Source organism: Schistocerca cancellata, chromosome 4 (genome assembly GCF_023864275.1).
Source record: "Schistocerca cancellata isolate TAMUIC-IGC-003103 chromosome 4, iqSchCanc2.1, whole genome shotgun sequence".
In the NCBI taxonomy this organism is placed as follows: Eukaryota; Metazoa; Arthropoda; class Insecta; order Orthoptera; family Acrididae; genus Schistocerca; species Schistocerca cancellata.
In genome coordinates this window covers 864,000,004-864,026,449 of record NC_064629.1, presented here as the reverse complement: position 1 = coordinate 864,026,449, position 26,446 = coordinate 864,000,004, and the positions used below count along the sequence as shown (strand labels likewise).

Genomic DNA, 26,446 nt, shown 5'->3' with positions numbered 1-26,446 from the left:
ACCTTTTTTATTTATTTTCACATGAAGAATCATTTCACAGATTATGTGACATTCCTTCTGAATCACCCTGTATATGTGTAGTGCCTTTTGTTTTACTCTAAGTCTTTGTCTAATTGGTTTTGCATCATCTGTACTAACTCATGTGTCTTTTGATCATTCCTGTCGAATAAAGTGTTTACTTTTGTGGAATCACTACATGCATGTTATACCATCTAGTCAAGCATGATAAAACCTGCACTGATGACTCTGCAACAACCATAAAGTTTCTACGGACTTAGTAAATGTACAGAATACCTTCCCACCAAACAACGAACAATGATATCCAACAAAGGTTACTGGGACTTTTTGCCTATACTAACTGTGTTCTGGGTGGGTTATGAGGTGCAATAAAAAACACAGAACAGTAAAAGTATCAAGCTACAAGTGAGAGTGATTGCAATTCTCCCTCTTATGTAGAGGAACACGTGTATCATGCACATCACAGTTCTATTTTACCTTTCTCAGATGTTATGGACTTTTTTATGGAAGATGAGCAAAAGAGATCAATACAAACAGGTGTTCCTGGACCTGCATTAAATTTTTATGTGCAAGTACATCAATTTGACCACAGCCCTCAGAATTCCAGTTCTGCATGGACACCAATATTGAGGTGATGAAGTCATTTCTTTGACTTGTGAAACATGGGCAACCAGGTCACACATGAACTTTTCTTTACTATATCACAGCCAATCATTGAGGTTACAATGGACTACATTTCCAGATCAAATTATTTGGAGCCATAAAGACACATTTCCCATATTGTTCATGCAGCACATTACATAAAGTGCCATAGTTTCTGCCTATAAACCAAAAACTTGATTGAACATTGTAGAATCGGTGCTTTTCACTCACCACATTGATGAGATGGCAAAATATGCTGTATTAATGTGTAATATCAGAGATAATGCATCTATTATCAACACTGTAATTCTGTCACCATCTGACTTTTGCCAGTTTTAAACAACTAAGGTAGCTTTATTGCAATGATTATTCATATCATCCGAAAAACAAGTTCATTTGGGAATTTACTCAGAACAATTAATTGGAAGGACAAATTCATATTTCTGGCACTATTCATGAAACGTAGTGGATCCAAAGCCAGTGTCAGCATGGGTGAGCAAATTGCCTCATGTTAATTATGTGTCCTTACTTAGGAACAAAGTATTCATGCAAGATGTCAAACTACAGATCAAAAAACATGTTTTTGCACTACAAGATGCATGCTCTTACTACCTGGAAACCAATGGCAAGCCTCACCTTGTTATGTTTCTTCATTGATTGTCCTTGGTGTCAACGTACTGAATTGCTATAGTGGCTGAAAACTAGGAGGTGGAAGTTCAACACTGACTACTATGAATGATGTAGCTGACAGGTTCACAGTTGCATTTCATAGTTCTTTACTTTCACTGTTCACGCTCCTCCCCCCCAATATTACACAGTAATATGGCCAGTTAAGTATTGGCAAATTTTTGATGAGCTTCATTAATAAGAAACTTCCTGGCAGATTGAACCTGTGTGCCGGACCGAGACTCGAACTCGGGACCTTTGCCTGGTCCTGAGTTCGAGTTTCGTTCTGGCACACAGTTTTAATCTGCCAGGAAGTTTCATATCAGCACACACTCTACTGCAGCGTGAAAATCTCATTCTGGAAACATCCCCCATGCTGTGGCTAGGCCATGTCTCAGCAATATCCTTCCTTTCAGGAGTGCTAGTTGTGCAAGGTTCACAGGAGAGCTTCTGTGCAGTTTGGAAGGTTGGAGACAAGGTACTGGCAGAAGTAAAGTTGTGAGGATGGGGCGTGAGTCGTGCTTGGGTAGCTCAGTTGGTAGAGCACTTGCCCGTGAAAGGCAAAGGTCCTGGGGTTCGAGTCTCGGCCTGGCACACAGTTTTAATCTGCCAGGAAGTTTCATATCAGTGCACACTCAGCTGCAGAGTGAAAATCTCAATTCTAGTCTCATGAATAGTTTGCAAGCATACATCAGCACACTGCTACAATAGTTTACCATTGAACATATATGAGCAGTAAAACCTAACCACACAGGTCACTGTCTTTCAAATATATTTAACAGACACTGTCATTGTTTTATCACGTGGATTGTTTTTTGTTACACTTATTTCATGGTTGAGTAGATGCACTGTTGTTGTTCTAACCAACACAGGTTTCTTGTCTGAAACTCGGCTGTGGACTGCCTGTCTTGGGACCAAAAATTGGGCCCTTATATATCCTCACAATAAAAAGGCACTGAAACTATACATTGTTTGCTGTTTAATTTACAGAAATTACAATTGAAACTTAACTCATTCAATTAATTGAAACCATCGAAAAATTGTGTCTTTTTAACAGTTTCTACTACTACAAGGGTCTAGCCATATTATTTGTTTAAATGGTGCAATTAACTTATGTTGTTGTGGTCTTCAGTCCAGAGACTGGTTTGATGCAGCTCTCTGTGCTACTCTATCCTGTGCAAGCTTCTTCATCGCCCAGTACCTACTGCAACCTACATCCTTCTGAGTCTGTTTAGTGTATTCATCTCTTGATCTCCCTCTACGATTTTTACACTCCGCGCTGCCCTCCGATACCAAATTGGTGATCCCTTGATACCTCAGAATATGTCTTACCAACCGATCCCTTCTTCTAGTCAAGTTGTGCCACAACTTTCTTTTCTCCCCAATTCCATTCAATACCTCCTCATTAGTTATGTGATCTACCCATCTAACCTTCAGCATTCTTCTGTAGCACCACATTTCGAAATTTTCTATTCTTTTTTTGTCTAAACTATTTATTGCCCACGTTTCACTTCCATACATGGCTACACTCCATACAAATACTTTCAGAAACGACTTCCTGGCACTTAACTCTATACTCGACGTTAACAAATTTCTCTTCTTTAGATATGCTTTCCTTGCCATTGCCAGTCTACATTTTATATCCTCACTACTTCATCAGTTATTTTGCTCCCCAAATAGCAAAACTCCTTTCTGTTAGACTGACAATTGCTGATTCTGTAGATTTACCCTTTCTGAAACCATGTTGTGAGGGCATGAGAATGGTATGTTTGTCCAAATAGTTAACTAATCTGGTATACATAAGCATTTCTAGGATTTTTGAGAAACCTGATATTAGTGAAACTGGTCTGTAGTTGTTGGGATCATCCTTACACCCTTTCTTGTACACTGGCACTATTTTCGTTATCTTCAATTTTTCTGGAAAAATTGCATCTCTGAAAGAACAGTTTGCTATGTTCAGCAGTGGTGTTATTATCTCCTCACATACCAGCTTTATTACATGATTTGATATTTCATCATCACCAGCTGATTTCTTGGACTTCAGTTTCTGTATAGTTTTCCGCAATTCATCTTCCGTGACTGGTCTTAAGAACATAGTACTGCATGATCTTTTTGGTACCTTAATACCCTTCTGTTTTTTACTATTTCTTTCCAATTTTAGGTTTTCTACTACACTGATATAGTTATTATTCAGTATGTTTGCTATTTCCATACCATCTGTGACCACTGTGTTGTCTATTTTAATTGACCTAATACCTTCTTCTTTGTTTGACCCATCTTTTTCCTTTCTTTCAGCATTGATTGCATTCCAAGCTGCCTTTGCCTTGTTTTTTTGAGTTCGCTATAGTGGTGTCAATTGCTCTTGCTTTCGCTTCTCTTATTGTTTTCTATACTTCTTTTTTAACATTTTATATTTTTCAGCTTCGCCCATCCGTCTCACACCCTGAAGCTTCCTTCGCTGTTCTAGTATTTCACTGGTAATCCACTGTGTTTGATCTTCCTGCCTTTCTTGTGTCTTTACTTTGGGAAATGTTACATTAAAGTGGTACTTAATTGTTGAATTAAATGCATCATATTTTTCATTTACACTCTGTGCCTGTAGGGTTTCATTCCAGGTTTCCTTACTTAACATTGTTCTAAAGATGTTGATATTTTGTTCACTGATGATCCTAATTTCTTTGGTTGTTTGTTTTGGTTCTGATAATGTGTCATTACTTCTGCAAAAGCTGATTAGTTGTCCATGATGATCAGATATTTCTGTCTGAACTACATGTGACTCATAGTTACACATATTAGTAATTATGTTGTCAATAATTGTATCACTTTGTGAAGTTACTCTTGTTGGTGCAGTTATTGTCACTTTCATGTTATGCTGTATTAACAATTTTTCAAAATCCTGTCTTAGTTTTGTGTCTTTTCCCATGTCAATGTTGAAGTCTCCACATATAATAAGATTTCTCTTCATATTCATTCTCAATAAGCTAGCAATTTTTTTAGAAAGATGCTAATATTGCCACATGGTGACCTGTACATACAAAACACTCTAAAATCCTCTGCCACTATACCAGTAACTTCAAAGTCTTTTTCTCTAGCTATGGGAAATGTAGCAGCTTCACTGTTTACATTATTTGATAGAGTACCTGTTTTAATATATATACAAACGCCACCACCCTTATATTTAGATCTTCAGAAGTAACTAGCTAGTTTGTAGTCCTTTATTGCCACATTATGTATTTTAGTTTCAGTTAGTCCATGTTCACTTATGCATAATATGTCTGGTCTTACTTCACTCAGGAGTACTTCTGCTTCTAATTTTTTGTTACCAAAGTATTGAATATTTTGATGAAGTAGTTTTATGTAATTTTTCTTTTGTTGGTTTACATGTTGTGAGCTGTATTCTGGGGCAAATTCTTTAGTATCATCTTTTTTTGCATGGTGGTTATATTTTTCTTTTCCAGCTTAGTACCAAAAAAGATGATACTTATATGTTGTGCATGACACACTGTGAAAAAGTTTATTTACTGATACCTATGCCTAAGAATGACATTTAAAAGATGGCAATAATCAATGCTTTTGGTTTGTTTGAGTTCTTGTACATGCTTTTCAGTTCAAAAAATGTTGTGCAGACCTGGTAGAGCTTTAGTGATTCATCTTTTGGCGGACTTCCTTTCTGTTTCCATTACCTAGATGATTTACTGACTTTTTTCTCTTCGCATCAACAACTTGAGGATCATAATCATCAGGTATTTAGCACACTGGTTAAGTTATGTACTGTTGTGAATGAGGTCAAATGTCAGTTATGTCCGAGTTAGTGGCATTCTTTGGACATTCAGTGACACAGGATAGGATTGGGCCTATGGCAGAGACAGCTGAACTCATTAAAGAGACTCTATGACCTAGCATGTTTCAAGAACTCAGAAGGTTTCTGGGTATGACTAATTTTTACTGGTGACATATACTGCAAGCTACAAGAATCAAGGTATGCCTAACCAGTAGTTTGGCAGGTAAAAATACTAAGGGAAAATAGCCTTTAAAATGGACAACAGAAATGCTACACACAACTGAGGTTGTCAAAGAGTGCTTACAAAATGCCATCACTCTTCCTCACCCTTCCCCATTGTCCCATTTATCCATTAAGGCATTCACTAGTGATGAAGTACTTCTGCAACAGACTGTTAATGAACATCAGCATCCCCTGCATTTCTTTTCATGTAATCTGACTAGTAGTTATGGTAAGCCTATGACTGCAAACTTTAGGCCCTGTTTGAAGCAGTGAAGTACTTCAGAGAGGATATCAAGGAATGTAACCTCACAATTATTACTAACCATCACCCTTTGGTTTACATGATATGTAAACTGAGTTGAAAAATTATGTCCTGTAATTTCAGATACTTTTGTAGGATATATCAGCCAAATTTACTGCCTTGGCCTTCATTCACATGTGGATTGCTTTATTTCACTGCCTGTTATCAATTACTGTTGTCTAAAGGCACAATTTTGAGTCCCATCATTCTGAAGTATTGTGTAAAAAGTGTGCAGTGTGCTACATTTCCACATTACAGAGTTCCACTCCCAAAGCAACAGTTCAGTTGAACACTGGAATCATGCACTAACAGCAACATTGATATTCCAAGATTTACTTTGGACTGAAGCTCTACAGTGGGTTTTGTTGGGAGTTCCCATGTCATACAAGGTAGATTTGAAATACTCTGTATCCAAAATACTGTATGATAAATGCTTAACTGTTCTCAAGGACTTTCTCCTACTGTCAGCACCTTTGACAGTCTTTGAAATACTGTTTCTTGTACATAAAGTCAAACAACATACAATCCATAGCTATAGTTCACATCCCCAAGCTCATGGTATACAGCAGGTTTTTGTACATAGGGCCATGAAGGACAGTAGCCATGTGATGCTCGACAATGATACCACATGAATAACTCTTCAGCAGTCATATTCAGACCCTCACAAGGTGCTACTGTTGGGGAACCAAACATTCTCGAACTTGCTTAACAACTAATTCACAACTGGTTTTGTTCACTACCTCAAGCCAGCTTGGGTGCTGTGGGAACAGGAAGGTGAGAATCACCTACCACAACAATTGGAAGATTCTACATCTACCTCCACTTCAACTGACAAGATTGTTTGTCCCAACTGCTTACCCTTAAATGAGGAATATGATGTCTTGATAATATCACTACACAATGACAATGACACACCTCACAGTTCTTGCTATGGCCAAATGCTACATTCCTCCTCTCTTCCCCCCCCCCCCCCCCCCCCTTCCCAGCAAGAGTATGTTTGTTTTTAGGGACAAATCCACCTACCCTGTTTCCTGTGCTGTGCTCTGGTGGAGGGGAAGGGGGGTGCTCTGTGGCAACTTTGACTTGCTACAGTTGATACAAGCAAGCAAAATAAAGGACTAAGATCAGTATATATGTGTAATATCTTTTGTTTTATACTTGACCATTGTCTAGTTTGTTTTGGACCATCTGTGCTAACATGTGTATCTCATGTCTTGTGATCATTTAGGCTGAATAAAGTGGTGAAATTTCGTGGAATCAGTATGTGCATTTCATTTCTTACATCCAGAGAAAAACCCAAATTTCCTAAAATTTATGATTGTATGTTTGTGACAATATTAACAATTATTTATAGTTCAACTGCACTGAGATACTGCTGTCCTCTGTGTTGATTTAGTTACCAGTTAGTTGTCTTATTGGGTTAAATATTATTCACATATCACATACAATTAACATTTTGACATGTGACTTCTCTTATACTTTATATGACATTGCAGCTTGAAGTTTCTTATGACATGCCATAATTATATTTAAACAAGAAATAGTAACAGAAAATAAAAAATATGTATGAATGATTTCGACATATACTATATTTTCAGATAATTGATTTTTGGGGACCTAGCAAAAAACTGTTGGGAGATATGTATTTTCTTCAAAGCCTCAAGGATTTTGATAAAGATAACATACCTTTACCTATAATGAAGAAGATTCGTACAGAATATCTCCCTAATAAAGATTTTAAGCCACATATTGTAGCCAAAGCATCTAGTGCTGCTGAAGGTTTGTGTAAATGGGTCATGGCTATGGACATGTATGATGCTGTCAAGAAGGTGAGTTTCCATGCACAAATTAGAAAAGTAAGTAAGAGTTGTTTATCACAATACTTTCACATGATGGTCTCAATTATTGTGTAGCCTGAAAGAATTTGTTCCTATTATATAGGCTATAACTCTAGAGGTGTATAAAGAGCTGATATTGATTTGTGCAAAATTTCAAAAATGTTTGGCATTAAGTATTAGATGAAAACAATACTGAGTAGTGTATGGGAAAGAACAACCTTTTCAATGTACCTGCTCTTCTGCAAAGATGTACAGTAATAAATTAATATAGACATAATTCCCATAATTATCACTTTTATTATGTTAGCACTAATCGTAATTGACTCTCCTTTATTTTGGAACTTCCAGAACGCAATGTGTGAATGAGAGAATGGACAAATGAGTCAGTTATACAGTAATGTTTTAGAATACATATTTAAGGAAACTTCATTTTCCAGCAGTTTTAGTTCAATATTTTAAATAATCCACTTACGATAACTGTTGACATTTAAACACAATAAAAAAAGAACTTGAGGATCTAACTCTCAGAACTGGTGATCACTGTCAGTCCTCTGCAGCTACACCAGCACAGTGAGAATTTTCAGCTTAGAAAAAGTGAGCTGAATACTCGACAAGTTCCTCAAAGCATTGTGTCTGCTAGTGAAAAGTGGACTAAAGTCACTTATAAAAACAGCACACAAGAACTGCTAAATCATGTACACGGTAAATGTACCAGTGTCACAATCTTTGTGCACATAAACCCTTTTGAAGTGCTTTCAACTGTAGGCTGTGAAATCTCAAAACCACATGGGAAGTAAAAGGGCATCAGAAACAAAGAACAACAGAGTCACTTTCAACCACAGGAAAAATGGGTGTAGCCACTGACAGTGAATCAAAATCAATGTTCCTCAAGATGGATTATCAACTAATATGGACAAAAAAGAGAAAAAAAACATTGCCACAATGCAACACCCAAGTACCAGCAGGCCTAAAAACAGTTATCATCAACTAGCAAAAATGTGTAAAATAAACCTATTTGCCGATAGTCAAGGGCAGAACACAGCAGCTGAATTTCAGTCTAGCAGCAATCACAAAATAACTAGCATAGTGGAACCACGCACAAAATTTCAGGCAGTGACCTCCATGAACCATGACATGTAATCAGCAACAAACTAATAACGACTTTTTCATGTTCTTAGTGAGAACAAATGATGTAGCAAAAAACAAGATGAAAGACCAATTTATGTCACTCAAAAGAAGGCTTTACAAGCTGAGAAGCTCAAATGTAGTCGGTCGTCTTCTCTGTTCTTTATTGATGTGACTTGCCAATCTGGTTATGTCTGAACAAAGAATGTTAAGCACAAACAAGAAGATCCTAAATATGTGCACGAGATTAAAAAATGATACGTTTGTGGACATAAGCTGTATAGGAGGAAGATTCCACACATCTCATGGCTTACATCTCAACAGTCTAGGGAAGGACTTAGTTATCAAATGAATCCAAGGAGTAGTGAACAGCAAATTAAATGTGCAGTACTGTGCTACAGAGGCCATCCCTCTCAAGGACAAAAGTAATGACTACTTGGTAGAATCAACCACGAAATGCCAGGTCAGTAAAACAATACATCGGCAGGATAAGAGTGACATTTTTTAGAACAATAAAATCTTCCACCAGTACAACACCAGATGCAAGTGTATGTGTTTCATATGTGCCTCACACATACTTCAGTCCACACAAAAATAACTTATCACTTTTGGACTATAATGTGCAGGGCTCAGGAAACAAAATAAAAGCTTTTGAATAATTTACCACAAAACTATCTCCACATGTAGTAATAGTTACAGAACACCAGAAACACTGGACTACATTCAATATTGAAAAGTAGAAGGCTACAATATAACTGCGTTCTACTGCAGAACACATAATAAAAGTTATGGTGTTGCCATCTACTCAAGAAAATGTAAGTTCTTAATCACCATGGAAAAATAGTTATGGGGGGCAATTTCTGTGTTGACAAAGATTTCGAAATTACAGTTCTTAAACTCACATTTTGCACTGTTCTTTTCTATGTCATAGGTGTATATAGACACCCCCACCCCCTCCCCCTCTGGAAATTTTGATGCTTTTCTGAAATAATTTGATGGAGTTTTAAGTAAATTAATGTCAGGTTGTAGAAGTGTAAACCTTGTCATTCTGGGAGATCCGAACATTAACACTCTACATGATGGTCAGAAAAGCAAACGTTTTACAGATTGTATCCTGTCTTATGGGGCTAAAAATCTTCTTGGATTAGTACCCATCAGAAAAGCTAACACACATTGTAGTTCGATTGATCATGTTATCACAAATTACAACCACATCATCTTAACTGACATCATAAATGGCGACACCTCAGATCATTTAGGCCAAACACTTTTGCTAAAATGTAATACCAAATTCAAACAAAGAAAAAGGTATGAGCACAGGTGAAGACTATCTCATAGTTTAAACCAGGAATCATGGGAATCACTTATGACTGCCACTGGGATCAACAATAAATGAAACATCTTCACAGAAATTCTGACTGAGCACTTAAATAGAGCCATGCCATTACAAAAAGTGAGTATCCAGAAAAACCAGCCTTCAAAATCAAAACCTGTGCCATAAGATTTTAAAACAAAAGATCTGAAAGTAAAAATGGAAAACATGTATAGCTTACACAGACTAACTCAGAGTTACATAAAGAACTCTACAAGCAATACAAATATAAGTACCACAAAGAAGTCAGGAGATTAAAACCAGAAAGAACCAATCAATAGATACAAGGTTCAGATAACATTTCAAAGACTTCCTGGTCAATTGTAAATAAAATCAGATACAATGAAACACAAACTAAAATTAGTAATGTACAATTAACTATGAATGATGAAGATATCTCTGATCACCCTCTAGTCAGCAATATTTTTAATAATTACTTCATAGATACTGTCAAAAATGATGTCCCTATGTAACAGGATATACAGCACACATTTCAATCCAGTAACAAACTGAACTGCAGTACACTACCCGCAGTAAGCACATATGACATCCTGCAACTTACTGATAGCCTTAGAAACAAAAAATCAGAAGGATTAGATGAAAATGGCAAATGGTTCAAATGGCTCTGAGCACTATGGGACTCAACTGCTGTGGTCATAAGTCCCCTAGAACTTAGAACTACTTAAACCTAACTAACCTAAGGACAGCACACAACACCCAGCCATCACGAGGCAGAGAAAATCCCTGACCCCACCGGGAATCGAACCCGGGAACCCGGGCGTGGGAAGCGAGAATGCTACCGCACAACCACAAGATGCGGGCAGGATTAGATGAACTCTCTTCCTTCTATTACTTCTTAAGTAATAGAATCCAGTATGTTGTCCTCGATGGTGAGTGTTCATCGGAGGTGAGGGTATCATCTGGAGTGCCCCAGGGAAGTGTGGTAGGTCCGCTGTTGTTTTCTATTTACATAAATGATCTTTTGGATAGGGTGGACAGCAATGTGCGGCTGTTTGCTGATGATGCTGTGGTGTCTGGGAAGGTGTTGTCATTGGGTGACTGTAGGAGGATACAAGATGACTTGGACAGGATTTGTGATTGGTGTAAAGAAGGGCAGCTAACTCTAAATATAGATAAATGTAAATTAATGCAGATGAATAGGAAAAAGAATCCTGTAATGTTTGAATACTCCATTAGTAGTGTAGCCCTTGACACAGTCGTGTCAATTAAATATTTGGACGTAACATTGCAGAATGATATGAAGTGGGACAAGCATGTAATGGCAGTTGTGGGGAAGGTGGATAGTCGTCTTTGGTTCATTGGTAGAATTTTGGGAAGATGTGGTTCATCTGTAAAGGAGACCACTTATAAATCACTAATACGACCTATTCTTGAGTACTGCTTGAGCATTGGGATCCCTATCAGGTCGGATTGAGAGAGGACATAGAAGCAATTCAGAGGCGAGCTGCTAGATTTGTTACTGGTAGGTCTGATCATCATGCGAGTGTTACGGAAATGCTTCAGGAACTCAGGTGGGAGTCTCTAGAGGAAAGTAGGTGTTCTTTTTGTGAATCACTACTGAGGAAATTAGAGAACCAGCATTTGAGGCTGACTGCAGTACAATTTTACTGCCGCCAACTTACATTTCGCGGAAAGATGAAAAAGAAAAGATAAGAGAGATTAGGACTCATACAGAGGCATATAGGCAGTCATTTTTCCCTCGTTCTGTTCGGGAGTGGAACAGGGAGAGAAGATGCTAGTTGTGGTATGAGACACCCTCTGCCACGCACCGTATGGTGGATTGCGGAGTATGTATGTAGATGTAGATGTAGAAGAAATTGTGATGAAGCAAACTGGGATATTTTTACTTGCCCTCTTGTTTTGCCATCTGCCTCCTTAAAATTCATTTTTTTCAATTTTAACTCATTACCATTAACATACATGAATATTATCTGCATTTCCATAAAAGAGAAAGGTTGGACCTCAGTTTTAAAGAATGTAACACCAGATCGAATTTGTACTTAGTTTTATGTATGTATTTGATTGTCTAATTTATTTTTACCATTCCTAGTTAGCATCTTTCATTATAGTATGAAATCAGTAATTGATTCACAACTTAAATTCTATTGTTGACTTACAAACAAATATAAATTCTGTACTAATTATAAACATTTGAAGGAACAACTACTAGTAATCTTAAGGTATCTATTTGGCGCTATTCAAAAACTTGTTAGCAAAGCCAGCCCTTAATTAACTCCAAAGTAATTAACAGTTTTGTCAAAAGTATTGTTTGCCTAATGATATTTGTTAATTTCACAATTTAAACAAATAATTTGGCCTAATTTTTGTAGTGGAAAGAACTGTTAAAAAGAAGAAATTTTTCTATGTATTCAGTTAATTTAATGAGTTAAGTTTTAATTGTAATTTCTGTAAATTCAAATTCAAACAATGTGTAGTTTCAGCACCTATTATTGTGATGATATTTAAGGGCCCAATTTTTGGTCACAAGTCAGTCAGTCCACGGCCGAGTTTCAGACAAGGCACCTGTGCTGGCTAGAACAACAACAACTTAACTGTGAAATAAGTGTAATACAATTATGCTGTGTGTTAAAACAATGACAGTGTCTGTTCTGCACTTACCTGATTATTACCTGATTATTCCGTAAGAACTGTGAACTATGTGGTTATGTTTTTACTGCTCGTTGATGTTCAACAGGGAACTCTTATAGCAGTAGGTGTATGTTCACGTGCTAACTATTAATGAGGCTTATGGGAAGTTAGAACAATAGTGGATTGCCATATAGAGCTGTGTATTATTAGGGGGTTGTGAAAGGTGAAAGTAAAAAACTGTCAAAAACAACTGTGCATCTGTCGGCTACATTATTTACAGTAGTCAGTGTCCAAATTACAAACTCCATTTTTCAGTCAGTGTAGCAATGCAGTATGTCAACACCGAGGACAACCAATGAAGAAACAAAACAGATGAGTGTCATCACAAAATGCAAACATGAACTAATGGAACTACTAGTTCATTTAATAAACTGTGTTCTCAAAAACAGTGTGTTCCCTGATAAGTTGAAACTGGCTGTAGTTAAACCAATATACAAAAAGCGGGAAATAAAGCATGTACAGAACTACAGACCCATTACAATAATCTCAACTTTCAGCAAACTCACAGAGAAAATAACACATAAAAAATCCTGGAACATTACAACAATGCTGACACATTAAGTGATATCTAGCATGGTTTCAGAAGAGGTCGAAGTACCACGTCAGCAGCAGTGCGATTTGTCCATCATATACTTGAAAAAATAAATGAAGAGTTCTAAGCAGCAGGAGTATTTCTGGATCTCTCAAGGACTTTTGATAGCATACGTCATGACGTGCTCCTATCAAAAGTTACGAAGAGTTGAGTCACTGAAAACATGCAATTGCTAGATACATATTTAAAGGGTAGACAGCAGTGCACAGAGATTATATACTCTAATGGAGAAATACTGGAGAGGAGAAGGTCAAGTATAAGAAATATAACAATTTGTATACCTCAGGGATTCATTATAGGCCCAGTCTTATTCATATGCTATGTAAAGTTCTCTTGACAATAAGCAAATGATCACTATGTATTCAGACAATACATCTGGTGTCTGCAATGCTGAAAGTGAGCCCAGCCTAGTTGAAGAGATACTATATTGAACATCCAAGAGCCAGCTTTGAAAGAGACAACCTAAAAGTTAACATAGAAGAAACTAATATTATTCATTTTAAACCAAGTGGCCCAAACAGAATGAATACTGTGATTGATGAAAGTCTACCAAAAACCTGTATAGATCATAAATTCTTGGGTTTCTGCATAGGTGATTGACTTTCATGGAAGCAGCAAGCTGATTATATCTGTAAAAAATAACACCAAGGCTATATGTATTAAGAAGATTATAACCATATCTGAAACCCTAAGGACTGTGTATTATGGATTAGTGTACCCTGTCTAGTCATGGAATAGTACTGTGGGATGGGACATACCAAACTAAATGAAAAGGGTTTTCATACTGTAGAAGCAAGCTTGAGGATCATACCAAAAGTAAAACCAGTAACTTCTTGCAAACCCCCATCAATTAGACATGATAGTCTTACAGTTTATGCCATGTATATACTAGAAACTATAATGCTAGTGAAAGAAGACACTAAGACCACAAAAAGGAATGTGAATATTCACAACTATATAGCAAAGCATAGAAAAGACTTTCATATGTTTAACAGAAGATTAACTCTAACAGCAAAAAGCTCCTATGTCAAAGGAGTTTTTTTTTAAATAATTTATTACCAAATGAAGTTAAGATATTGACAGAGGATACTTTTACAAAGCGAGTCAAGCAGTGGCTTATCCAAAAATGCCCTTATAACTTGAATTTATCATGAATTATAATGTAATAATAAATAATGTAAACTTAAAAAATTGTAATTGTAAAAACTTTATACTTAGTTTAAAACACACATGCATGTAAAATTATGTGTTATGAGCAATAAATTGAAAAAAATTAAAACCTCATCAACTTGATTGTAAGTGGTGGGCCAGTGGTAGGTCCAGGTATCCTGCACAGGAGAGACAGGGATTGGGAAGAACTTAGGCTACTACAGCCACCCCATTATCAACAAGTCTGACACTTAAAGTGTTGGGAAGCCTGCTGAGTCACATATCAAGAAAAAAAGCATGCATTTATCATCAACAGTTTACATATAAGGCAAATAATGGTAGCCATCTTGGAAATGGAATCAAAGAATAAGACAGATCATCATGTGCACATTGTGCGTTCATCCAGTGGCTTTCTACACATTTAAGAAGTTGTTTTGGCTGCCATAGACAAACAGAGTGCAACCAGCTGAAGACTGTTGCACACATTGGAAGGAATGATGCCTGTCATCTGTACTCTGAAGTCATACTCAGATCATTCCATCGACTGGTAGAGAAGATGGAGAAGACCAGCCTTGATCACTGAATTTCAATGAAGCTCAAAATTTACAGCATTACCCCAGGACAGATCATGGCTCAGTAGTTCTGAATCTTGCGAAGGCTTCAACTAGATATTTCAGAAGTCTTAAGGCATGTTAGGTTTCAACTTCCGAGACCTGTGCCATATGAGTGGAAACTGTAGGATGCTTCTAAATCACTCGGTGATGCACTACACACCAGTGGCTACTATGCAAATAGCTGTGTGGAGGCTTCACACAAATTTTTTTTAGAATACATGTCTCTCCATTCTGTCAAGATAATAACAGCTATTCTGACTGACAGTTTATGAATTATTAAAGTAAACTGATAAGTTTCAGAGGCTTTGCAATATAACGTACAGCATATAATTTAGCATATAGGTATGGTCATATGTAGACACATCACAATGAATGCCAAATTTTGATCACTCAATTATTTAAAAAATTAGTGTGTATATTGTTTTATATTACTTTCGTAAGCTTAAGACTTTGTAGATTAAGTGACATAGACTATTGGCATCCAGATACAATACTGCAGCACCTATTCTATATTAGTAGTAGTAGTATCATGAGGCTGTATTAAGTAGGATCATTGTATAGTAAATATCTCAGTGAAGGCATAAAATTTTCTTATTTTTATCAGTGTGTCTAGCCATACCTTCATCATTGTTGTTTTGGTCTTCAGTGCAAAGCCTGGTATGATTATAGCTCTTCAAGCTAGTCTATCTCATGTAGGCCTTGTCATGTCTGCATAACTATTGTGACCTACTTCTACATGAACATAGCAGAGCCTTGGTTCTGTCATAGTCCCCCTGCCCTCCCAAGAAGTAAGGTAGAGAAAGAAAGGATTGACATGACCGGTAAAATGACCCCAGTTTTACAGACACATTGAAACAGGTTTAGGAGTCATGTGGAGCAATGTAGGTTTCTGATACTGGTGTGGTGTCGATAGGTCACATCAACCACATAAAGCATGATCTTTGAACTCTAACTGGTCTGATGAGCCACCATGTTAATGGTCCAGTCAGCCTTTGTACCTTGTACAGTGTACACGTGTATCTTTCATTGTGCTGAAATATATGTATTGTATAGACATTTATGGGAACAGTTTGTTGCGTATACAGTTAAACGTATTCCCATTTCCCATACTGGTAAGTGTTCTTTTCTTCTGATACCAATACACTCCTAATGCTACAGTAGTTAGGGACTATATCCTGCACAAGATGAATGATGTGATGCATCACAGAGGTAACAAAGGCATTGTTGTATTTCACAGTGAGGAATATCATGTCCAGCTTCTTGTCATCAGCTTTGATTTACAGGCAGTTGCAGTCACAGTATATTCCTACAGGAAGTTAACAGAATGTTCATTGACCTATCTATCAAGCTAGTACATGGAAACAAGCATAGAATTATCTGGCAATAGGTATAATCATCACATTGTTCCTCAATGGTGAAACGTTTCCATGGGAAACTTTCTACGTTACTATGATGAGATAAATAGATGAGTAGTAGAACAATTCACATTGTCACTACATGGGTAAATTCTTTCTTTCCAACAAGATGGAAAGTGTATTACCATTAGAGAGAGTATTTGAACTTCTTGAATGGTTCACATAAACCTGAAGTATGCTGCAGATGTCTTTCTCAGAGAGCTTCCAGATACTGTGACATCTGAACTCATTGATTGCAAAGTTGACTTTTTTTATTTTGCTTAGAGTTTTAGTTAAAAGTTTCTGTTCATTTTACTGTGATTGTAGTCCATTTGAGATCATCATAAAGGGGCACACCACTCATGTTGTATAGTGCAATTGGAGATAAACATTTCAGCCTGTTGTATAATAACTTACATTTGCCTACATCGGGTTCATACAAATCACAGATGTCCAGGCACTTAATGAACTGAAACCATGCACATAATTAGAATTTTAAGAAATAAAATTTAAAAATATCCATTGAAAAATACACCTGATATTTGTAATAGTTCAGACAACCTCTAACATTTTTGGATTAAAAACAAAACAAGGTATCAATAAAAGCTGTGGCTTTCTCTCTTTGATATAGAGAGGAATATTAACAGTTGACATAACTTTTAACGGATTATTAATGAACAAAAAAGGGAATCAGTGACCTATATTTATTCAGTAAAAACTGACAATGAATTTTACTAGTCCTTGTTCCTAAATATTCTCTATACTGTATGATCTATAAACTTATGTATGAGCTATAAACTTATGTAAGAGTGTCAAATCATGTACCATATCATACATTCCAGGTCACAGACACAGCACTGAGTAGCCATCAGAGGGCATTTATGTACAAAGCTGGAAAAATTATAGTTTGTTGAACAGGTGTATTTCTATTGTTATAAGTTCTCTTGTCTGTAGGAAACACCAGATTAATGAAATATGAGTCTTCCATTTTACTTTGGGTGACCAGATGTCAAGTTTTTTGAATGCTTTATTCATCCTGTTTTTAAATACTTATATTAAAGTTTCCTATTTTATTATAATGGAAACAGTATTACACATTCTATGGTGCAGGAGGACAAAGAACTGTTGTTGTGATTGATGACATAGACCTAAATCGACTCATTGTACAAGGCAATATATGTCTTACAGGTGTGTATGTCTTACAGATGTGTTAAGAAATTGTGTCAATGATCACTTCCCTAATGTACTTGACTGTAATTTTTTCAAATTAATCATATTCATTTTCAAAAATTGTTATGTAGTTAATGTTAACTCTCTGTATTCAGTAACAGATGACAAATGTTAATCAATTTTCATCACAAACAATTTTTCAGGAAGTTGCACCCAAGAAAGCCAAATTACAAGTTGCAGAAAGAGAGTACAATGCAACCGTTGCTCTTCTAGAAGAGAAACGTGCACAAGTTAGGAAGCTAGAAGAACAGTTAGCAGAACTTAATGCAAAATTAAATGAGGCAAATCAAAGAAAAAAAGTACTGGAGAATGAGGTTGCAGCATCTACCAACAAGCTCATGCGAGCTGAGAAGTTAATTGGTTAGTACTATGATGATAAAAACATTTCTTTATTTTTTATTTCTTGTTAATTTTAACTACTGCAATTTCAAAGAGAAAAATTTATGTAGTAACCTGCACATTACTACACCTCCACCACGACTACCATGGTGGGCATATCAAATCTGAGTAGCATGCCGTTCATGAGCTCCAGGCCCTCACCAGAGACACCAACCATGGCCAGTTCCTCAATCACCTGCAGCCAATAGCCAGTGACTCCTGGTGGGCAAATGCTCTCTTATATTTACATGCACTGGCTCCCACCAGCAGTCTTGAATATGACACTAAACTGCATTATACTACTTCTGTGTATGCTGTAATGCTGTGATTTCTTGTAACTGTGGCTTTTATTGTGTTCAGAGTTAGAACACAAGTGCCAACAGGTGAAACTTTTGTGTGCTCAGCTTCACTGACTGTTTTTTCATTAACTTCTCCAGGGAGGCAGTACTTCACTCATTTCTCCAGCAGCAGCACCCTACTGTGGCCACTTTAGAAAAACTCATGGCTATGTTGAGTGTTCAAACTCTACTGTATGAGGTTCACTGACTACCATTCCTGCCATATAATGACTCTTATAAGGATTGGGAACCTTATTAAATATGTCTTCACCAGCACGTCCTTGCATTTAGGGTGATGGCTGCAGACACTTGTAATACTTTGTTTTTGTCATTGATTCTTCCTTGCATGTACCAGTTGTTGTATCAGCTAGACTCTTTGCAGGAATCAGCCTCACTTGTTTTGATGTTATCTGCAGTTTGTTGTCTTCTTATCATCACTAGTGCACCCATGCCACTGCCACTTATGTATAATTTTATCAGAGCTGCAAGGAGCCACATCAGTTTTATTGGGATAGGGCAGCAGAACTGTAGGGTTTGAGACATACGTGTTGCTTTTTTGCTAAAACCTCCAAGAAATCCTATGCAGACTCCATGGTTAGAGATGTGGTCTTCTGTCTAGCAGCAAACAAGGAAGTTCATCAGAGAGCCATTCAATGTGAGGATCCATCCTTGGAAGAAGTTTTAAACATTTCTGTCTCCTGCACTACAGGTCAAAAAATCAAATTGGGAAGGAACATCCCCATTTTGATAGTGAGCCACCCTGGTGCACAGCAACAGCCTTGATGAGCAAAGAGGAAGCTGCTGCTCTTCAGGAAACCTAACTGTAGTAGACAATCCCACTGATGACAACAAAAATGCACCATGCAGCACTTCCATCAAGGCCATCTTGCTTTATGCAACATTAGGTGGCTGCATACCCCAGGTAGTAGGCAGTGTGCCACAAGTGTCACAAGAAAGGCCACACTGTATCAGTTTATCATTCTCAACCTTCCTCTGAACAAATGGACATTGACATTCATTCTATTTCATTGTTGCCTGCAGGTCAGATTAAACTCTTTATTGAAGTGTCTGTGCTGAACAAACAATTGTCACTGCAAGTGGACACAGGAGTGGCTATTTTGCTTCTCAACTCTCAAACATATGCAAGGCTGGGCTCCTTGCCATTGGCTCCTCTCAAACACCTGGTAAGGGACAATGAATGTTATATTCCTGTTCTTGTTCCATCTACTGCCACCATGGCTTACAAATCTGTAGTCTTTCCTAACATATATTTGGTTGTTAATGATCCTCATATTAAGAATTTGATTGAGTTAGACGTTTTTGTTGCTTTTGAGTTTTCTATTACTGACACTGTACATCTTGTATAGCATAAAGCTCCTTATCAGGACTTAGATTCATTGTGTTCTGAATTTTTGCATTTATTTTCTGAGGGGTTATGCTGTGTGAACAACTTCAAACGAGATAAAATGCTGAAACCTTCAGATTGGCTGCATTTTTTCAGGCACAGCTCATACCTGTGACCTTACAAGTTAAGTCCAATTTGGATCAGTTTACATCACTAGGTGTTGTCCAACAGTTTTCAACAAGTAAGTGGGCTATGCCATTGGTGCTTGTCAGAAAGCCATCAAGCCAGCTATGACTCTGTGGAGACTTTAAAGTTACTACCAGAGCACAATCTGTTATTGGCACATACTCTCTGCCTCAAACTGATCAATTACTTTCAAAGGTGGCCAGGGAACAATTCTTCTCCAAAACTGACTTAGGTAATGCATACCTGCAGGATCCATTAGATGATGCATTGAAACAATGGCTTCTCATGAACATGCCTTTTGGTCTTTATCATTACCAGTGTTTTAATATTGGGTGTAGCTAGTGCCCCAGCTATTTTCCAATGCTTTGTGGATCAACTTATGGCACAGATTCCTTGCTACATCAACTATCTTGATGATATTGTAGTAATGGGTGCTACAACAGAAGAATACTTACATAACATCTGTTCTTTGTTTACTTTTTTGCAAACAGTATAATCTTACTAAGTCACCATTTTCTTCAACCCTCTATTATGTATTTCAGTCATGAACTTTCCAGACAGGGCATTCAACCCCTGGAACAGCATGTCATTGCTATTTAAATTTTGCCTCATCTGACCAATTTGGGGAAACTACAGATGTTCCATGGTAAAATACCTTACTCTCACAGGTTTCTTCCAGGTGCAGCTACTCTGGCTCACCCTCTGCACCAGCTGCTTCATAGAAACTTTTCTTTCAAGTGGTTTCTGGCCTGTCAGAATGCATTTGTGCAGCTTAGAAACAAATTACCCTCTGTGTCTTGTCTTTTGTCCTTCTAACTTCATAAACAATTCGTATTTACCATATATGTGTCCCAGTACGTGGTTGGGGCAGTTCTGGTCCATCATCATGTGGATGGCTCTAAGCAACCCATCACTTTTGCATCCACAATGCTCAACAGAGCTCAGCAGCACTATTCACAAGTAAAAAAAGAGGCCCTTGTACTCTTTTATGTCACACAAAAATTTCATGTAATCTTAGATGGTATAAAATTCATCTTAGTCACAGTTCATAAATCTTTGTTTCCTTGCTTTAGCCTTTAGCTGCTTTACCTGACAAAGTTGCTCATGACCTTCAGTGTTGGACCTTATATTTGTCATGACATAATTACAAGATCCATTTCTGCTCTATGTCACAGCAGGCAAATGCAAATGCATTGTCTCAGCTAAGCATGGGGCCTGATCCATTGTTTTGTCATGAAAGACAGTTGTATTTTTAACTTGATATGGAAGCTAGACAGACTATTGATGGTTACCACATTACCAGCTTCAGAATTGCATCAGCCACATCTGCAGATACAGAGCTTAAACAAGTTGTGCACATGATGCTACACGGGTGGGCTGATTGTCCACTGGACTGTGCATCTGAAAGATTGCAGAACTTCTGTGCTTTCTGTCATTGCCTTTCCCTGTTGGATTGTGTCATTCTCTTGTCGGTGGAAGGGGGTATCCACTGTATAGTGATTTGAGCACTGCTGTGTATGGTTCTCAACCTTTTACATCAAGGTCACTATGGAGCCTCTCACACTAAAAAAATTGGTGCATTAGTGCATGTTCTGGCCTGGTAATGTTCATGAGGTGGAGTGTCTGGTTGTGGCTTGCCACAAGTGTTCAAATCAACAGGTGGCACAGTGCAGTGTTTTTACCCTTGGCAGCACCCTTGCTGACTTGGGAAAGATTCCATATTAACTTTGCTGGAAATTATGTAGACACGTTGGGGTTGTTGGTTGTTGATGCCTTTTTGAAATTTCCTTATGTTGTTCATTGCACATCTGCCACAGCCAACACAAGAGTCAAGGTGGTGTCAGCAATTTTTTTCTGTGGAATGCCTACCCAGTATGATGGTTCCTCAATCTTTATCTCAATCATTTGAAGGTTTTTGTTCCTGCTATGGCATCCACCATGTGAAGCCACCTCCATTTCATCCACAATCCAATGGTGAGGCAGAACATCTCATGCAGATTTTCAAAAAGCAAATGTGCAAATATGTCACAAAAATTCTGCCAGAAGAGGCCCTTGCGTTCTTTCTCAGCTCCTTTTGGACCTGTGTTATCAGGTGAGGAATTGCAGATCTCCCCTTAACAGATCAGTGGTGCACTAGATGAAGGAAGAAACTACTTTAGCATACTACTTGTCAAGTGAAATGGGAGGCATTTTAGGCTAGGTGAGAGCTTGAGGTACTCTAATGAACACTCACTGCTCAGTATGCAGATAGCAAAATCAGACCATGCTCAGAGTATAGACACTCCTACAGTCAAAATTATACCGGGAAATTGTTGAAGTATTCATAACAAAGTTCCCAAATTTACCACCCTCTAGAAAAGTTCTCATGCTTAAATTGTTCTTGGGATCAAGAGCAGGCTGAACCCCAAAGCAGAAAGCTCTGAGATATTTAGTGAGTCATGGAACATATATTGGAAAGACAGACTGGATGTCATAGGAGAGAGAGTGTTCATTACTGTTTACCAAAATGTTGTCTCTGTTGAGGACAAATTTGAATGTTACAGTGAAGTTATCTGTTCACATATAACAGGTATAGGTGAAACCAAGATAATTGTTCAATTTGTAAGTGGACCACCCTATTCTGCTGTGATACTTCTAGAGTCATTCAAAGAAAAGCTACCATCATAGTGCATAAATACCTAGAACATGCAATACTAGCTGGAGGTGAGTTTAACCTACCAGGTATATATTGGGATGTCTATGGGTTCATTGGAGGGGATACAAACAGACAGTCTTGTGAAGTGCTTTTGATCATGTTTTCTGAAAACTTTTTTGAGCAACTAGTTCAACAGCCAACACCCAATGGAAATATCTTAGATGTTGCAGCTACAAATAGGCTGGATATCATCAGTGACATCAGTATAGAGATGGAGATTAGTGATCATGGTGTCATTATAGCAACTATGGTTATGAAAATTAATAAATCAGTCATGAAGGATAGGAAAGTGTCTTTGCTAGAAAGAGCAGATAAGCAGTTGTCAACATCTCACTTAGACAATTAACTGTCATCATTTAATTCCAGTATGATGGACACAGAGGAATTATGGGCAACGTTTGAACAGATTAAACAGATATGGATAGGTATGTGCATAGTAAGTGGATTAAGGATGCACAGGACCCACCATGGTTTAGCTACAAAATTCAGAAAATGCTGAGGATGAAAAGGCTGTTGCATTCTCAGCTACAAAGAGACTGCAAAAGTGATGACAGCAAAGGTTAGTAGAGATTCATGCATCTGTAAAAAGATCTACACATGGAGCATACAACGACTACCACCATCATATGTCAGCAAAAGATCTGGCCAACAAAATTCTGGTTCTATATAAAATAGCTATGCTTGTCTAATACTTCTATCCAGTCTCTTGTTGACCTGTCTGGTTGGGCTGTTGACAATAACAAAATGAAAGCTGAAGTTTTAAATTTAGCATTTAAGAATTTGTTTATGCAGGAGAAACATACAAACATTCTATCATTTAACCATCACACAGTGTGCCCTGTGGATGACATAGTAATAAGCATCCCTGGCATAGTGAAACAGTTGGAAGAGTTGAAAATAAATAAGTCGCCAGATCTCATGTGACTATATCATGGTGCCATTTTACATCAGGAAGTGCTTGTCAGTGTGTGTGTTATCATTACTTGATAGACTTTGAAAGGGGCCTCATACAGGGTCTCCATTTATCCAGTCGGTCAAACCATGAAGTTCTCCAGATTTGAGAGGTATTCATATGTGACAGATGTTGGACTGCAAGGGAATAAGAGGGTAGGCATACTCATCATCAAGGTTCTGGTTCGTCAACAAAAAGTAGGATTACTATATTGTGCACTAAGCATATCGCAACTCTTCATATCTGCACCTGCCACCTGACAACTAGTAATGGACTCCCAACAGCATTCTGTTTCATCCCACACAATTTGTCAGAGACTGGAAGCAGCCATACTAGGGAACTATGGCCCTATGAGTATGCTCTACATCTACATCTACATCTACATCCATACTCCGCAAGCCACCTGATGGTGTGTGGCAGGGGGTACCCTGAGTACCTCTATCAGTTCTCCCTTCTATTCCAGTCTCGTATTGTTCGTGGAAAGAAGGATTGTCGGTATGCTTATGTGTGGGCTCTAATCTCTCTGATTTTATCCTCATGGTCTCTTTGCGAGATATACGTAGGATGGAGCAATATACTGCTTGACTCTTCGGTGAAGATATGTTCTCGAAACTTTAACAAAAGCCTGTACCGAGCTACTGAGCATCTCTCCTGCAGAGTCTTCCACTGGAGTTTATCTATCATCTCCATAACGCTTTTGCGATTACTAAATGATCCTGTAATGAAGCGCGCTGCTCTCCGTTGGATCTTCTCTATCTCTTCTATCAACCCTATCTGGTACGGATCCCACACTGCTGAGCGGTATTCAAGCAGTGGGCGAACAAGCGTACTGTAACCTACTTCCTTTGTTTTCGGATTGCATTTCCTTAGGATTCTTCCAATGAATCTCAGTCTGGCATCTGCTTTACCAACAATTAATTTTATATTGTCTGCAAAAAGCCTCAGTGAACTTCTGATGTCATCCACGAGGTCATTTATGTATATGCTGCTGTTAATACCACAAAACAAACACCTTAGTTTTGTCCTGCTGTGACCACAAAACATAGATTGCTGATGATGATGTTACATTATGTTCAGTGATGGATCATGGTGCTGCACTACCCTGTATGACCATCTTTGGGGAGAAAGGGAGCAACCTGGGGAGAGGTCCCCATCTTCCATTGTTTTGGAAAGGCACAGTGGTGTTAAATCTGGAGTCATCATGTGGGAAGCCACCAATTAAGACTTCAGAACATGGTTGACAGCGTCTGGAGGAATGTATGGACATCCTGCACTCTTACATCTTACCTTTCATTTGACAGAATAATGGTGCCATTTTTCAACCAGACAGTACTTGTCAGCACATGGTACATGTCTCTATAATTGGTCTGCCTGATGTTGGGTACTCACATGGCGAACATGATCCCCAGATCTGTCTGTGATAGAGTGTACGTAGTAACAGCTTGGGCATTGACTCCATCCTTTGCCACTATCCATGTCATCAAGGACCAGTTACAATAGTTGTATGGCACCTTGACTCAGGAGAAGTGCAGTGTATGCACTCAGGCCAGAGGCTGCAATGTGATACTGATAAGTGGGCTCATACTGCAAATTTCTTTGTGAATTTGTCTCAATACTGTAATAACATAAATCAAATCATGCACCCTCTTCACGTGTGAAGTTTCATCTTCTTTCTTGCTATCCTTGTGGGTACTTCCTTTTTTGCCAGGCAGTGTATTCTTTCTACCCCACTGGTAAGGACATGGACATAAACTCTTCAAATTTTAGATCATTGTATAGTTAATATTAGCACTGTGATATGATTATATTTTATAATTTTTAATAATTTGGTTGTATTTTGCTTATTTAAAATATGCATCTTTGATTTCTCTTCTCATTCCCTGCATTTTAGTGCTACATAATCCAGAAAATATGGCTAATGTAATGTCAAATTCTCTAAAGTTCCCTCCAAATTTTGAATCAAACATATCTTTTCTGCAAGCAAAATAAAGTAAATAATAATTAGTAGTGACTGCTAATAAATCACAGTAAAAAAATACAAACATATTATTTAACACTTATAATTTTGTATCATTTGCAAGAATTTCTAAAAGAACTGTTTAATATAGTAATACATTAATAAATTGCTATTTTTTTCATACAAAGTTATTATGAGAGATGCTAATATTTAACCAGTGATCAAAGCTGTCCTAGACCTTGATTGTCAATTAGCCACAAAAAGAATAACATTATCCTATGAAAAAACAGTTATTAATTAATTCACATCAAATAAATTTACAAGAAACTTGCTGATAATCAGATGAAATAGTGTGTGTAATTCATTACATGACAATTCAAAACATAATAAAATTCAAGAAAAAATGATTTCCAGCATTAACAACTGTTTTCCAACGTAAACTTTAAAAATTCAACCAACTGGTCATCAGATGAATTATGCATAATGAAGAAATTTCAAGCATAATATTGTAGAAAATGGGAAAATACAAAATAATTAGGTAATTATGGGAAGGAAAGATTTTCAAGTACTCTAAAATTATAACAAAACCTTTTCTCTTACAAGCAAATTTTTTATTAAGAATATATTCTGGTCATGACCAAAATTAATTATTCTGAGAGCAAAGTTAAAGGAATTCAGAGAATAATAAAAAAAAGACAGATAAGTCTGCCAAGAACTAGAATCATTAAGTCATTGTACGAACTGTCTAAGTGCAACATGACAACAGATATATTGCAAACATTTTAATAACCATGTGCAATAATGATAATACCTTCAGCTGAAGCAGTTTCTATCCCAAAACCCATCAAAAGATGGAGGTGTGCAGGAAATTTTAATAATAATTCCCATAATATAGTCAAGAAATTTGCTTCAGTCAGCCTAATAGGAAAAACACTGTACTATCTGTAACAAATGGTATTGTAGATGCCCGTGGTGAATGGG

At 37.4% G+C, this 26,446-nt stretch overlaps 1 protein-coding gene across 1 annotated transcript in view; it reads left to right on the top strand.

Annotated features, from left to right (window-relative positions):
- LOC126184477 (dynein axonemal heavy chain 7-like) overlaps positions 1–26,446 on the top strand; it is a 1,143,184-nt gene that overhangs the window by 838,734 nt on the left and 278,004 nt on the right. The window contains exons 38-39 of the mRNA XM_049926869.1: positions 7,229–7,459; positions 17,758–17,974. Of these exons, the coding sequence (XP_049782826.1) occupies positions 7,229–7,459; positions 17,758–17,974 (448 nt within the window). The remainder of the gene's footprint in view (positions 1–7,228; positions 7,460–17,757; positions 17,975–26,446) is intronic.